At 38.5% G+C, this 16,744-nt stretch overlaps 1 protein-coding gene across 2 annotated transcripts in view; it reads right to left on the bottom strand.

Annotated features, from left to right (window-relative positions):
* The window catches only part of LOC110068233 (enhancer of mRNA-decapping protein 4-like), a 33,031-nt gene that overhangs the window by 9,683 nt on the left and 6,604 nt on the right, over nucleotides 1-16,744 (bottom strand). For both annotated transcript variants that reach the window (XM_089297989.1, XM_089297990.1), the window contains exons 7-18: nucleotides 15,929-16,112; nucleotides 15,544-15,703; nucleotides 14,172-14,285; nucleotides 13,262-13,443; nucleotides 12,248-12,343; nucleotides 12,117-12,146; nucleotides 9,638-9,716; nucleotides 8,152-8,435; nucleotides 7,423-7,523; nucleotides 1,230-2,262; nucleotides 882-942; nucleotides 6-213 (exon numbers count right to left, since the gene is read on the bottom strand). In XM_089297989.1, coding sequence (XP_089154115.1) covers nucleotides 6-213; nucleotides 882-942; nucleotides 1,230-2,262; nucleotides 7,423-7,523; nucleotides 8,152-8,435; nucleotides 9,638-9,716; nucleotides 12,117-12,146; nucleotides 12,248-12,343; nucleotides 13,262-13,443; nucleotides 14,172-14,285; nucleotides 15,544-15,703; nucleotides 15,929-16,112 — 2,532 coding nt within the window. The remainder of the gene's footprint in view (nucleotides 1-5; nucleotides 214-881; nucleotides 943-1,229; nucleotides 2,263-7,422; nucleotides 7,524-8,151; nucleotides 8,436-9,637; nucleotides 9,717-12,116; nucleotides 12,147-12,247; nucleotides 12,344-13,261; nucleotides 13,444-14,171; nucleotides 14,286-15,543; nucleotides 15,704-15,928; nucleotides 16,113-16,744) is intronic.

The following is a 16,744-nucleotide window of genomic DNA, read 5'->3' as shown; positions in this document are numbered from 1 at the left end:
GATACATGCCTCCCTGGAAAATTCAGCCAGTGCGTTTCCCAATCTGGTGGAGACTCTCTCATCAATCATCTGCACTTCATGTACTACGGCTGATATTTTCTGCTGTTGATCAGCCTGATACATGTTCAGCTGCTGACGTAGTTCACTTATATCCTGCTGCTGTGATTTGACCAAACTCAGGAGTTCTCCAAGTGATGACAAGATACTACCATCCTGCAAAGTACAGTCATGCTTTAGGTTACTGAAAAGCCATTTTCTATTACAGTAAAAACCCGTGTACAAGAACCTACATTTTTTGAAGTCTTTTGTTTTTTATTTATAAAACTGTACAGACAACAGGGGGTGTCAGAGAATTAACACTACATGCAAATTAATGAAAAAGAAAATGAGGTTAATATCGAAACGCGTCATTACTCTTGTCATCCATTGTGGCTTGTATAGCAAAGTAGCTGTTACTTGAGACACAACTGTCCAAGCTTCCAAGCTTGTGTTGTGTCTGACTTGCAAATTCTTGTCCCAGCTCAGGTTTGTAAATAGGCTACAACATGGTCACCCATAATGTATATCATTAGAAGAGGGGAGCAGGGAGAGTGTTCCTCTCCCACCGAATGGGCTCAGGTTCAATTCTGGTTTGCTGCCACTTGTAGGTTGAGTTTGTTGTTGGTTCTCATCCTAGTTTCAAGAGGTTTTCTTCGGGGAATAAAGTTTTTCTCCCTCCTGAACCTCCTGATAAACCAACATTTCCAATTCCAAATTGACCTGAATAGAAGACTTGAACAAAAGCCAACTAGGGCTTATGTGGATTCCTCTTAAGATTTCATTTATCGCAATGTTAAATATAGTATTGACTAATCAATCAATGGATGGGAGGGAGTTCTTACCATTGCAACTTGGACTTGCTGTGGGGGAATATCTGTTGTACTTACAGGTGTGGAAACAAATCTAAAATTGAGAGGAAAGAAACAATTATTAATCTAAATAATATTTTTCCTCCTCCTCTTCCATTAAAATAACTTCTCCAAATCTAAATTGATCCAAGCAGACTTATCAGAACCATCAATTTTGTTGTGTGAATTCCAAATGTAAGATCTAGACAGTGCTGTCAGCATAGATCAACGTATATACACTACAAATCAGGTCTAGAACTGTCAGCCTTTACATGATGATAACTTGTTCAACAAGCAAAAAGAATTATGATCTCCTGTTAATTATTTCATAATTAGGCATACCTTGATAGTGATGAAGGTCTCTTTCTTGCTCCACTGGATTCTACTGGTGTGCCAACAGGAAGTGCATGTGCTGACTCAGGACTTTCCCGTCCAGTTGGAACTACTTCATCATCAACATTCATGTCCCACTGTTCTAACAGATTTTCCTCTGTAAACATATCTTCCCCATCTGCTTGGACGATATCATCTTTACCCTTGTCAACATCTTCTAAATTAATAAGATTTCCTACTGCATGAGCAGATAATGGTCTCAAACTTTCACTTGTACTGGATCCTGAGCTGGATTTTCGATCTCGCTCAATTACTTCCTCTTGTGTTTCCGCCTCAGGTTTTTGAGATTCTGGCAACTCTTCTTCTCCTTCGTCCTTATTATCATCATCAACAGATACTTCAATATCTCTTTCTACACTGCCAGGACTGCCTGATCTACCCCTTTCATTTGGAGATGTGTTCTTTGAGCCACTTGAACCATTCTCAACACTTGTATTCATCAAACCATAAGTAGCAGATTGAGTCTCACTGTTCGTAACAGGCACTAAAGGCTCATAACTTGAAGATGTTGGACTTGACTTATTTTGAACTGATCCTGGGTGAGGACTAGACTGGAAATTTGGAATAGGAATTGCAAGAGGATCAGGTGCCTGGGTTACTGTTGGTGATCCAGGAAGGGGTAGGGATGTTGGTGTTAAAAGACCGCTATCATGAGTGAAAGACCCTTGAGGTGTGGCCGAATTACTCGACCTGACAGTATTGTCAGACAGTCTTGATGACACAGATGAACCCAGAAGTTCGTCAACTGACACCTGTGAGTTATTCAGTCCAGAAACCATGGTAACACTGCTTCCACCACTGCTGCTTACAGCTTCAGGGCGGGGTGAGCCTCTGGATACAGAGTTCGAAAAAGCCTCTGGTGTTATTAGTTTTGTTGTGACTGGGAGTGGTCCATCAGTATGTTCATCAGGCTCTTCAACATCTGTGCTTGCTTCTGTTCCTGTTTCTACTCCACTTAAGTCAGACAGTGCATCATGGATAACTGCACAGACAAAACAAAACACATAATTAAAGCCCAACTTTCTAATCATTTAAAGGCAACCTAAAATAGGATTAGGACAGTTCAAGTTTTTGTCCAAAAATGTCCTGGCTAATCAAGTGAGCTGGTGCAGTAGAGAGGTAATGCTGTAAACATTGATTACTGAATACCATGAGAGAGCTGTTTCTCAGCGGCTATAAAGCATGAATTAGAATTATGAAGGTGCCACAAGCATGAAGGTTCAGCACTGACAATCATTAGAAAACTTATGCTAAAATGAAACTCCTTTAATAACTTCATTTTACCATACAGTACCGCTCAGAACTAAGCGAACATTGATCACACATTCTTAACGCAAAGAGTTGAACGCGTGCACGCGTTTTGCCGCATTAGACTGTGTTTGGACTTTGTGTTATAATGCATTAAAGTGAATGCATTAGTACGGATGAGCTTGGTTATTATTCGCTAACATTCAGTATGAATATGATGTGTTTTCAAGGAGCAGACAAGTTCTAATTCTCCTGTACTGGCTGAATATAGTGGCGGTTACAGTAAAGCTTAAAAGCAATGCATGCGCAAGAACTTCTTTTTGCGTCCACAATCTGGCAACTTCTTGCAGCTTCTTGTGAGTCGATAGCGCTTGGATCCTGCAAGGCGCAAGAGCTTCTTTGCGATTAGAAGTTAAAACTGCAAGAACTTCTTTGCACTGGGAACTTAGCACACGAAAATGCATATCAAGACAGTACTTGCCATGGTGCCAGGAACGGTCGAATTTATATTTTTCCAGCGCTGGCACTTACCGTAAGAAGTATTAAAATGACAAATTCTTAACTCTTGACAGTTAAACCCTAAAGTTCAGATCAGACAACGAACTATTCATGAGCTGAACTTAATTCGAATTTGGACCGACCTGAATTATGAAACGTACGCCTGTTAATTCAGACGATACCAGCAGCTACTTTGAACGGCCTAAGAAATATTTAGAAGAGATGACGGCAGCCGTTCAAACGGCCAAAGAAAAAGTAATGAACATATGCGGGTTTGATGAAACTTTGAATTCTTTGATCAGCGTAACCCGCTGTTTACATGTTCTACAAAGTATTTTTAATCCATCAAAACGTACAGTCGAAGAAGAAATTGATTCTCACGCGTACTGACGAACAAACAAATCGTTGACCTTACTTACACAAGAGGTCTTAGTTCTAAAGTGTAAGCCATATAAAGTCTAAACACTGCTGAAGTCATTCTTGGAGAGAGTTTTCGTTCGCAAATGAATCGTTCGGTAGATTTTATCACACTGACAGTAGGAAGATTTTGGTCACGTGCTAAGCAACCTGTGAATCGAGAGTGTCTCAAAATAACTTTACAGATTGAGAGAGAGCCTTTGGCTTTTTGTTGGCTTACAATTATTTTCATCAGTTTCATAACAGTACATTTTTATTGGTTGGTTCTGAATTAGATACTGGGTTCACTTTGTTTTGTTTTTCAGCGACATGGTGGAAATCTTACTGTTTACAATTTTTATTACGCTATGTCCCAGAGTCCCAGACCCACGGTGTGGTAGTGACGCGAAATTAGCTTATATGAAATGGCTTTTTCTGTCCAAAATGGCCCCTGTGGCAAAGGTTAAAAAAAAAAACAACATATTTACTGGGAAGTAGCTTCCTTGAGTAACCCAAATTTTAAAACAAGCAAGTTTCTCAGTCAGTGAGCACAAGCACAGGACTATACATGCATGCATGACAAAAGCGTGACTTTTTACGCATCAGTAAAGTTTGAAACTTTAACAAATTAGAGGCGTCACAACAATATGATTGTTATCTTACTTGCTGTCTTAAAAGATTTCATTCAATGGGATTATCTTCAAAGTAGGAGGAATGCACAGGGCAAACCCATGAGATTTCGGTGTTCAGAAAATCATTTATGCGCTTATCACAACCAATGTTTTACCGCATTGCAAACAGGGTAGAATTTACAAAGTTCGCCTTCCAAGTTTCCTTGATTATCGTTTGTTTAGAAACACAAAATATATTTTCTGAAAGAGCTTTTCGCCTGTAATAATAACTCTTCGAAAAGTTCTTAAACAAATTTACAACATCATAGTGTCTCATTTGTTTACATACGAAGTCTTCAGTGGTGGGCGACCCTAAAAGCCAGAATGACAAAACAGTGGAATGGCGGAATCACGGAATGGTGGAAAATGACTCCAAATCCTAAAAGACAGAATCGCGGAACATCCCCTGAAATACTAAAAGATGGAAGGACGGAAAATCAACTGAATTCCTAAAAGACGGAATGACAAAAAATCGCCTGAAATCCTAAAAGACAGGATGATGGAAAATCACCCGAAATCCTAAAAGACAGAATGATAGAAAATCACCCAATATCCGAAGAGGAGTTAAGGAAAGTGAAAAAACGCATGGGTTTGTGAAACCCCCCTACCCGTGTAAAATAGTTACAATGTCTTTTGTTGTTGTTAAGAATTTATTATCCTTAATTTTTCTACTACCAATTCTTGTGTAGCTTTCGCATATTACAGTCAAACAAAGTGACAAAATCGACAACTTCCATGTGAAAGGTTGTGTCATGCCATCACTCCGTCATGCTGTGCAGAAAAAGCGAGGTAAATCTTAAAAGCTACTGATCAGCGGTGATAACAATGGGGTGACAGGCCTACACAACTCCTATCCACCTGCAATAGCTGCTTTGAAAGTTTTGCTCGAACTAGTATATACCCCACCCCCCCACCCTGAACGGCAAGGCTACGAGCCTCCTAAGAAAAGAAGGACTATTAAAAGTCTCAAGAAAACCAGACAACATTGCAAATAAAAGCAATGACGACCACAACATGCAGCTGGATGAACAATCATAGGAAGAACTCCTAAATTCAGAGCTTTTGCCTGAACAAAACCACACAATATCATAAACAACATGCAAAACAGTGCACAGACTTGCGCGTGAACATCTACATTTGCAGTGCCAGAACGAACAAACTGGAAGGACAAAAGCTCAATGAAATTGATGCAACAAAAATAAGAACGTCTCTCTAAGACAGACCGTATAGCTTTCTGCAAGGAAAGCTACACCTATCTCTGGCGAAGCCAGACAAAGATAAATATGACACCCATGACAAGAAGCAGGATAACTTGCAACAGTTAATCAAACAGCCGGGCCTGGCGTAATAATACAAAATGCAAGTAACCAACATGTTCGTGGAAACTCTACAAATTACACGCGGATAACAACGGAAACCACACAGACCTATGACCTCTATTAACGACTCCACTCTGGTGACTAGGATTATTGCCTAGCGAAATATTCAAAGATCCCCCTGTTGTACAATGTATACAAAAGGGGCAGATCCTTAAAGATATACTAGTTCAAGCAAAACTTTCAAAGCAGCTATTACACGTGGACAGGAGTTGTGTAGGCCTGTCACCCCATTATTATCACCACTGATCAGTGGTTTTAGGATTTACCTCACTTTGTCTGCACAGTGTGACGGTGTGACACAACCGTTCACATGGAAATTCTCGATTTTGTCACTTTGTTCGACTGTAATATGCGAAAGAATTGGTAGGAGAAATCTAAAGGATAACAAATTCTTAACAACAGTAAAAGAAATTATTATTTTACACAGGGAGGGGGGTTTCACAAACCTGTGCCTTTTTTCACTTTCCCTTACTCCTCTTCAGAAATTGGGTGATTTTCCATCATTCCGTCCTTTAGGATTTCGGGTGATTTTCCATCATTCCGTCTTTCAGGATTTCGCGTGATTTTCCGTCATTCCGTCTTTTAGGAATTTGGGTGATTTTCTGTCTTTCCGTCCTTTAGGATTTCAGGTGATTTTCCATCATTCTGTCTTTTAGGATTTTGGGGGATTTTCAGTCATTCCGTCTTTTAGGATTTCGGGGGATTTTCCGCCATTAAGCTGTTCCATGATTCCATCTTTTAGGATTTGTGGTCATTTTCTGCCGTTCCACAAATCCGTCTTTTAGGATTCGGGGTCATTTTCTGCCGTTCCGTGATTCTGCCCTTCCGCCGTTCCGGCTTTCAGGGTCACCCTTCAGTGGTAGCGTTACAAAGTGGTTCTGCGATTCCAACCACAGGCGGCCCAAGCTCTCAATGTTATCCTTTTTTTTTCCTTTTTATGTGAACGTTCAGGCTAATGTGACATATGGCATGTACTATTACATAACGACCGAATTTGACCACGCGAAACATGACTCTCGCCTTGCAGCATATGGAGGTGTTGTGTTACAATGGTTTGAATTTATAAAGGTTTGTATGGGAATGCAACGGCTATGCTTGAAAAGCCAATTATTCCTATATTTTGTGAATAAAATCTACTTACCCTGTTGCTGTGTTGTATTCTTTGTTGTTTGCCAGCTCCTTGGGCCGATCTAACGCGATTTCAGCAAGTTATCATTCTGTGGGTTTCCACCACTAAAAGTAGTAAAAAGTAGTGGAAACGCACAAAACGATAACTTGCCGAAATCGCGTTAGATTGGCCTGAGGAGCTGGCAAACAACAAAGAATATAACACAGCAACAGGGTAAGTAGATTTTATTCACAAAATATAGGAATAATTGGCTTTTCAAGTAAAGCTGTTGCATTCCCATACAAACCTTTATAAATTCAAACTGTTTTAACACAACACCTCCATATGCTGCAAGGCGAGAGTCATGTTTCACGTGGTCAAATTTGGTTGTTATGTAATAGTACATGCCATATGTCACGTTAGCCTGAACATTTGCATAAAAAGGAAAAAAAAGGGATAACATTGCGAGCTTGGGCCGCCTGTGTTCCAACGGTCAAATTTTCAACTTGGCTTGTTAATTCGCTGTGTCTTGATTTGAATTTCGCTTTACATGGATTTACAAATCATGCATTTGTTTTGAACTGAAGTCCTGCTTTGTTCGCCATGACAAAGCATCACAAAAGGAACATTGGTTATGAATAACAAAGGCTGATGCGTTGGCAAAAATACGTGGCCCTATCACATTGGCAAAAACGCATTAGGGGCTCATTGAGAACATGCATTTTATGTTTGCTTAGTTCTGAGCAGTACTGTATGTATAATTTACAATTTTCACCCCTTAGAAAATTAAAAAGCATACCCAGTCTGTGCATGCATGCATGTATTCTCAAGAGTAGACTCACCAGATTGACCTTCTAAAGTTGCAAGTGAGGACAGTGTTGATGGAGTGGGCGGAGGGACAGATGGCTCAGGCTGAAAGTGCACCAGAAGCTCTTGCATTGCTCTGCAGTGACAGAAATCAAGAATACATCAACTGTGTGACACTGTAGCATTTATCTCCATTAGCTTTTTCTTGTCATAACAATGTTATCCTTGAACAGATCTTCACTGGAGAGTTTTCAAATCCAGAACAAATTCCAATGTTCAGAAATGTTGCTTGTTTTTCATAATTAAAACGCAAAAAGCCCAGTTGTTAAATTTTAATTGCTAAGGTACCTTAATGCCATCTTAATTTATTTTAATGCATCTACCCACAAGGATTCTCAAACCAAAGAATTTAGAGCAACAAAAAAGCCATCAGATGATTATCAGAGGATTTAGGGTAAGTTCTGTTATACCAGATTACAAATCAATGGTCAAGCAATGTTAATCAAAAACTAGACGTGTTTTATAATGATACACATCAGAATATATAGGACAATTTTCAAAAATAGCATTCCGTGAACACCGGAAAATGCTCAGAAATTGTCAGGAAATCACTGATAAAAGAAAGAGAAATTTGTATTTCAAGACACCCACGTATTATTATTTATTTAGTAATTTGGAATAATTTACTCTTGAAAAAGTACCTATAACAGTTGGTGTAAAAAATATATAAATTCAGAATGAAACTTCCTTTAATGTGTCCTTACTTGGTTTGAATGCAATAGAGCTGTAACTGAACACCATATTTCTTTCCCTTTTTATCTCCAGCAGCTAATTCTTCTAGTCCCACATGTGATGAATGAATATCATCCACATCATGGCTTTCTCCATTTTCCTGTCCATTTTGCTCTTCATGTGACTTAAGTTTGAACAACTTAACTTGGCCAACAACAAAACTAAGTAGCGGCTGCGTGAGTAGGAACTCTGCCACTGATGTGACATGTGCTTGACCATAGGTATAGTCTTGATGAAACATGAGTACATAAATAACCTGGTTTTTGGAGGCAAGAAAGATCCCTTTACTTCAGGCTCAGGTCACTCAAAGGCTGGATAAAGCTAGCCACAGGATACATTACTATCCAGTAGATGAATGAATTACAAAACAAACCACACTATATCCACTGGATAGTGATTTATCAGGTGCATGGCATTTTCCAGCTTTTGCCAGGTCCAGAACAATAACTGTAGTATGCCTACAATAACATCTGAACATACAGAGATGAGGTCTTACATGTTGACCATATCTTGGAAACTACATGTACGGTATCATTAAATAAGAGGGGTGGCGAATGGTCCTTCAAAAACACTGGGTCTTGCAATAGTTTAGTCAAATCTCACAGGTCTAGCAATTTCATTTTCTTAGCAGTTATGTGCATCTCACAGTCTGATGTTTTTACAAAGCTGTCTTACCGGTTGATTCTTGCCTTTTTGCAAGTGACTCAGATTTGATCTCTCGTAAAAGCATTTACAATTGAAGACTTATTTGTAAGACTTCACTCTCATACCAACTCTGGGTTTGAAATTCAAGACTGAAAATCTCACACTCGCAGTTTCACAATTTAAATAGTCAAAAATGAAGTGTCTTGAGCTAACAAGGGAAAATGCTAGCTAGTCTCACCACATTGCAAAGTCCTGCACTTATCATTCGCCACACTTGTGGCTACTTCTAGTCTGGTGTAATGATGCTAACAACCAAAATTTAATGCAAACATTTTACCCTAGCTCATTAAAGTTGATCTTTTGAAGATTGGAGTTTCCTCATTTATTTAGTTTGTTCCAACTGACAACAACCAGAATTTGAAAGAATCTGTCCAAGGTGTTAAACACAATCCAAAAACCCGATCAATCCAAAATTTATGAAAATCTATGAAACATTAATTACAGTAGGGACACCCAAACCATTAATATTTTTTGAACATTTTTGTTTTCATGACTATAGAATGAGGCCTGTTCAATGTACAAGATTTATCATTTTTACAGTGTACAAAAGCTAATACTATAGAGAAACCTTATTCGCCCCAAAAATGTACAAAAAAGCCCAGTGTTCATGGTTCAAGTTTCTTCACTGTAAAGAAAAACCTGAACTGCTTTGGGAAGATTCTAACTTGAAACACAAACAGATTGAAAACACTAGTAGAAAAAAACACCTAAACACTTGTCTAGTAAATTAATAGCTAAGCCATTATTTTATACCTTTTTGAGAACATCTGAAATAACCAAATACGATGCTGAGAGGTCCAAGCTCACTTTCAGGAATGAACGATGGATAGGACTTGAAAGGGAAAACATTGCTGTCACTATGATTTATTCATCAATAAGTTCACGGTAAATCATTGTCACAATTAATTGGCCATATGTATTATAGGGCCATCTGTACTACCGGCCAGCTGGCCAGTCAGTCAGATGGTCAGTCAGGACTGAATGACTGACTGGCTGACTGATGGGCTGATGGGCTGATGGGCTGATGGACTGATGGATTGATGGACTGATGCACTGATGCACTGACTGAATGAAACAGTGAATCAATGAATGGAATGAATGAATGAATGTCAGCCTACCTGACTGGCTGTCTGACTGTTTGTCTGTCTGTCTGTCTGTCTGTCTGTCTGTGTGTCTGTCTGACTTACCGGTATTGATTGACTGTCTTATTAACCACTCAGTCAGTCAGTCAGACAGTCAGTCAACTGCGAGTCAATTGAGAGCTAGCTATAGCAGTGTTTCAGCCAGAAAATTTTACTTGAGGGCCAAAGTGGCCCCTGAAGATCTTTTTTAGCGGCCAATTTTTACAAAAGGGGTCACTAAATTGAAAGCTACAGAAGGAAAAAATACATCAGGGTACCAAGAGAAATAAAGCAGTTTATTAGGATCTATGATAAAATTTAATAGTAAGTGCTTTTTGAAGGGTTTCTACCACTATTGGATGAGAACCTGTGAAAAACCTGTGAAAAACCAATGAAATAACATGTGACACAGAAACACCCTGTGAAAAAACCTGTGAATTTTGCAAGGGCTAAATTTTGTAGAAAAATCACAAAATCTAGAACCTGTGAAAAAACCTGTGAATTTTAAGACCTATGAAAAAACATGTGAAAAAACATGTGAACAAAATAAATCGTTTTCACTGTCACACAATAAAAAAATAAATCGAAAACCATCCAGTGGAAAAAGCTATGAAATTATGATGTTATAGAAGATAACTAAATAAGCCATTTCTCCAAGTTTTTTAGCCTGTGCGTTTCCCCAAACTTCAGATATTTGTCGAAATGTTTCGCCGATATTTACAGAGCCCAGTATGAAAACGCCATGTTGGTGTACCTCCGTGGTACACCAATATGGCGGCCGGAAAATAGTGTAAACATCTGGAACTTACTTTGGCTATCTAGGCGACTGATTATCAGTACTGATCAAACAAACATTTACATAAGCACTTTTCCTAATGCTTTAACTTCTATAAAGGCTCAAAATCATGGGATAAGTATATATTTTTCAAGAGACTCGATCATAGCCTTGTGTCAAGCACCTCCATAACCCTGAAATTCAAAATGCTCTGGATTCCAAACGAAGCACGCTATTGAGCTGTAAAATTGTAAACAGATATAAATATACCGCCTCTTGTGCCTGATGAGGACAAAAACTTTGGTGGCTCTTTCATTTTGGATTTTAGAAAGTGATGACACCTCGTGAAAACGATCTATAGGAAGAAATTTCACTTTTAAAACCTGTGAATAAACTTGTGAAATAACCTGTGAAGAAATTTCACTGAAAATTTGCTCAAAAAACCTGTGAAAAAAGCTGTGAATAAGCTATCAAGACATTTCACTGAAACAAAAAAACAGTGAAAAACCTTTGAAAAAACACGAAAATTAGTATTTCACAGGTTTCTTCACAGGATAATTCATAGGTTTTTGACAGGTTTTTCACAGGTTCTCATCCAATAGTGTACTCAATAAAGTTTTTTTAATCAGATACTTGTATGAAGGATCCGTGCATTACAAGAGAACAATCCTTAGGTGTACATGACGTAGTCAATGATCAAGGGATTGCAATGCATTATAGGGTGATTTCAAACATGGTGAGCCATTTGGAAGTTTTCTGATATGAGAGAACCAATACAGCAAAGCAAAAGGACAGATTGACTTCTTTTCTTATGTTGAATGTTTTGGAAGCAAAGATCTTTCAATATGATTTTCTAGAAGGACATAATGTGTGACAAAATAACTGTTATTGATCGTCAACACAGAGAAATATAGTCGCCATTATGCCGTAATATGGCGACTAAACCAGAATTTTTGGCCGCCAAAGATGAAATGTTAGTTGCATTGGCGACTGTATCGATCACAATTTTGAGTCCTGGGATGGCTTTTAAAATATTATGCCTGTGTTAAGCCTGCAGTCTTGTAAAAGGAAAGGGCCAAATTGGCCCTTTTTTTGTTTTTCTGGGGGCCATCTCTGATTGCAACACAGGATTCCCCCAATGGCATGCTCTGGCGGAAACACTGCTATAGTCTGTTACTCAACTGTGGTGGTGGGCTGTTAGTTATGTGTTGGCAAACTGGTGATCTATAAATTGCCATCAAATGATTGGTAAAGCATTTTTTTATTATCAAAAGCCATGACTAGGGGTGAAGTAGAAACACTGAGTTTCATAAATTAAATTATGCAAACAACTCACCCAGAAGTTGGCACATCTTGAGATGTAAATCTGCAAGTGACATGAGCAAAATCACAAATATTACTTTAACCTAAAAGAACAATGTGATTGATTACGTATCATATCATTGCAAGTTCCTGAGAGTAGTTTACCTGATTGTTTGCAAACATGTCCATGTAACTGTGCACCAAACTTTAATCTCTCTGTTAAACTCGGCCCCTGTAATTAAAAATCGCCACATTGGAAGACTGAAAAGAAGAAAAAACATAATACTGTTATTTACCAACAACCTACAACCAAGAGTACTATTAATGAGTTTTCAGTAAATCAATGGTAGCAATTAATATTTTCAAAAAAACTATTTTTGAGGACCTAGCCTGACTACACAGACATGTATGTATTTTATATATAATACTGTAATATAATAATTGAAATCATACTCTTCAGTTTACATCAGTGAAGCATGCAATGTAAAGCTATACCCTTCAACACTTAACGCTCTGCACTCTACCTTCACATCCAACGTTTACACCCTACATTTTCACACAGCACTAGAGTGCATGATGTAGAAGTACAGAGTTCTCCACTCAACAAAACAACTACACAGCAATTTACACTCTAAATTCCACACTCTTTATCTACACTTGTAGAGAGCACCAGAGTGCATAGTAAAACAGTGGAAAGTAGACAGTGTAGTACACTGTCTATACATGTGAACAATTTGCATGAATACTCAGCACCATCTACTATACAGAACTCCACACTCTACACTCTACTCTCTACACTCTTGAACACTCAACACTTAATACTCGACATACACTCTGCATTAGAGTTCCAAGTGTACAGTGTACAGTAGAAGTATAGAAATGTGTCTAAATATAAATGAAATAGAGACTTTCCTTCTCTCAAGCAAGTTGCAAAATGGGAGGCAATGAATTTTCAGTCAACAACATTGTAACGTGTTAAGGTAGGATTATTGTCCCATCACCTATTCACGAGGGAAGCAAAACAACAAGTGTCCCACAATGTTTGTCCTGTGTTCATTATTACCCATGGTGCTGCAAATTTGCCCCCCAAAGCTAAACAAAATGCTAACAGGAGAGTTCTTGGAATGACATACCAAATCATGCTAATATCATTCTCTAAATTGGAGTATTTTCACTCACTCTTTATCTTGTGAGGTTTGATTGTCGGTAAAAATCATGCAGGACAAAGGTTGTCCACCATGAGGCTGGAATTCATGCATACACTCTACTTTGTCAGACAGCTGCCAAAACTTAATGTAACCGTCCTCACTGGCTGTTGCTAGTACTGAGCCATCTGGTGAAAGAGCTCCCTCTGATATTGGCTAAGGAAACAATTTTACAACTTTAAATTCTTTCTTTAACAGGAATTTTTCTATGGTACGTTTAATACATTTTGGTGATGTTTCAAGGATGTTTACATTGTTTCTTAAGGCCCTTAATAACAGAACCTTTTTGACTGCTTTGAAACTGTTGCTTAAGACCTTCAGGGCATAAAAAAGGGCTCAAAACATCACACACACAAAAATTGGACAGCCCAACCTAACACACTTCCTGCTTATGAGACAATGAGAAGATTGTAAAGAGGTGAAATACTTCAGAAAAAGTTTAAGGTTGATCAGAAGTAATTTTCAAATAGTGAGATCAGTTCAAAGTATAATGTGATTATAAATAGCATGTAATAATTATTGTTCTTATAACTAGACTAAACAGTCAAATAAACAAACATCACTACCTGGTGATAACTGCGAACATGTTCTTACTTGGTATGTGCTACAATGTGCAGTTCCAGAAAGTACCCAGACCCACCCAAAGGACAGTCACTGGAAATTCCAAATGGGTGGTGGTCTCTACTGCTAAAATTTGTAAAGGAATGTATGACTGAATCCAGGTGGGTGGGAGGTCAAACCAAAAACCTTCCAGGTGGGGATAGGGATATTTTCTAGTATCATACAATCTGGTTTGGGATCTAGTGAAAAATTGTTAAGAAGGCCCAAGACTCTTCAAAATATTCCTCACACAACAACAATTAATGGAAGTTATAGTGCTTTACCTTTGAGTGCCCATCTCGGATTTCTAGATATCCTTCTCTTTGTTGTACTTCGTCAAACGACACTTCTGCTCTTCCACATGATTCAGCCAAAGCATCGATATCTATTACCTCCACCTGTTAAATGCAAGATGTTGAACATGTTTAGTGTGGCAGGGTGTTTTGTAATGCTGCCAGAAATGCTTAAACCGACACAGTTTTGGTCGCCTTGTGCCCTATCAACAAAGTTCCACTTTTACTTCTTATCAAGGGACAAACGACGTTTAAGTGAGGAACAGTGAATTACATGCACAAAGTGAAAAGAAGTTCTACTTACAGGAATTCCAGATTGGGCAAAAAATGGTACTGAAACATTAATTTTGTAGAGTACCGGTACCACTTGAGGTTTTCAAATGTGCCAATTTCTAAAAGCATGCCTGCATTTATTAGACATTACTCAGGATTAGTAGAATTCTACTAGTACACTTAGGCAAATGCTGAAATCTGATTGGCTGAGCCACTGCACACTCTCAGCCATTAGCGTACAGTGGCTTGGTGTGGTCAACAAAATTGCAACGTTTCCTCGTTTCTCCAAAGTTTTGAAAGAACATTTAGAAATAAATGGATAATCAAATTCCTGAGAAGACTATATGGAGGGCATTAATTTTTCTGGTTTCTTGAACTAAAAAAGCTGCGGATTTTTTAAAGAAACTGATAAGCGTGCATACACAACTGCAAAATTAATGTCAAAATGACAATTCAGTGCACGCAAATTCTCCAAAGTGTGAAGTTTAATACTAAGACCAGAAATAATTCAACTTGTTATTTGAAGGAAATTTCAGTTAGAATTCTACTCTAACAATTAGATTCGCTCCCAATTTTTATGAGGCGATAGTTGATTCGGTCTTAAGCCTCAACAACTATCACCTCATAGAAATCTCGAGCTCATAATCTAATATTGTTGATTAGAGTGTCCTTTCCAAGACCAATAAGAGAGGACACATGCCCCATAGCCTAAGCATCACCACGGTGTTCATGATGAGATATGTGTGTCAAATAGCAAATAAAGCTGAACCTCTCTAAAGTGGCCTCCCTTAGACAGAATCAGTGTGGCAGAGGAGTGGATGCTGTAGGGAGGTTTCCACAAGAGTAAAAAGTTTAAGTTTGTCCCTGGTTAGGACGGAAAATAGATTGTGGAGAGGTGGCTGCTATGAAGTCTCTATTAGCCTACTGAAGGTAAATCCTCATGGAGACATCATATCCAAGAAGTGAAAGGATGCTCTTGTTTCTAGAGACATCACAAGCACAAACAACTTACACAGTAACATCTCCACAGTAAGAATATAATAACAGTGGAGTGAATGAACTTGTACTTTAAACCCAAAAGAGTAACAACCTGATTTCCATGTGTGATGGCCAGTGGACGGCCTTCCTCTCCAATGGATTCTTCACTCCCTTCTTGCTCCTCAGCATCAGGCATGTAAGGAGTCCATATCAGTCGGTGATGCTCTGAGAGTGTGCTCGCTGGACGTTTAATGTGAAGTTTTACAGAGTATCTAAGAATGGGTTAAGGTGTGTATTAAGCAACCAACTATTATAAACTGTTGTGATTTTACCAACTAAATTAAATGTCAATGTAGAAGTAGTTCTTCAAATTAGGTGTAGATGTAGTTCTTAAAACACCTCACAAGTACAATGTGTTAAGTTGAGGTTCTTCAATCAATTATTATTTTGCCAGGATGAAACTATGGATTACCGTTGCTAATGATACCAAAGGATACTCTAGTTGGCCATTTTCTTCATGGATGACCCAGATGTAAACATTTCCGCCCTCATCAACGCATGCCAAGGTATTGGAGTCTTTGTGGGAAAAAGCCAGCTCACTGATCATACCAACAAATCCCTTGATTAGAGTCCTAGATGCTGTCTCAGGGTTAAGGAGCCTTACAACATAACCTTGACGACCTGAAACAAACATTGTTGTTATATAGCTGGCGTTTTTCCTGCTACAGTGCGCCCATTCAGTGGCTAGTTCACGGTCACATGACATCTAACAATGAAACTGTTTATAGCCAAATGCCATGAGCGGGCAACATTGCAAAAGCTATGACATCAAACAGGAAACAGTTTACTGTTACCCGCAAAATGTTGACTGCTGTTGCACGTGATCAAACTGTGCAGTTGAAGGTGGCCTGATGTTGTCGCTGGAATCTCAGCGCGTTTTCCACAATTTGCTTTTGTTTTGTTTTGCTAAATAACAAATCACGTAATGACTGGTCCCTTTGGGAACAGTGAATTTTGTTTCCCTTGGATCTCAATGTTTCCCTTGACTTCATCTTTGGAAACATTGAGATTTGCGGGAAACAAAATTCACTGTTCCCAAAGGGACCAGTCATTAAGTGTTAAATATTACAGGTATCTTTGAATCTCATGATTTTAAAACTGTTCAAACATGGATATTGCATGACATCCTTGAATCACATAATTTTAAAACGGTTCAACCCATGCACTGTCATTAAATTTAGGAAGAACTTGGGTATAAGTGATACCAAATTTGGTCAAAGGTGGAGCAAAGGCCAATGCTCATCACAGCCAAT

Source organism: Orbicella faveolata, unplaced genomic scaffold (assembly GCF_042242905.1).
Source record: "Orbicella faveolata isolate gen_17 unplaced genomic scaffold, um_ofav_v1 contig_3, whole genome shotgun sequence".
Lineage (NCBI taxonomy): Eukaryota > Metazoa > Cnidaria > Anthozoa > Scleractinia > Merulinidae > Orbicella > Orbicella faveolata.
Note: the sequence above shows the minus strand (reverse complement) of the source record. Positions and strands in the feature narration are given on the sequence as shown.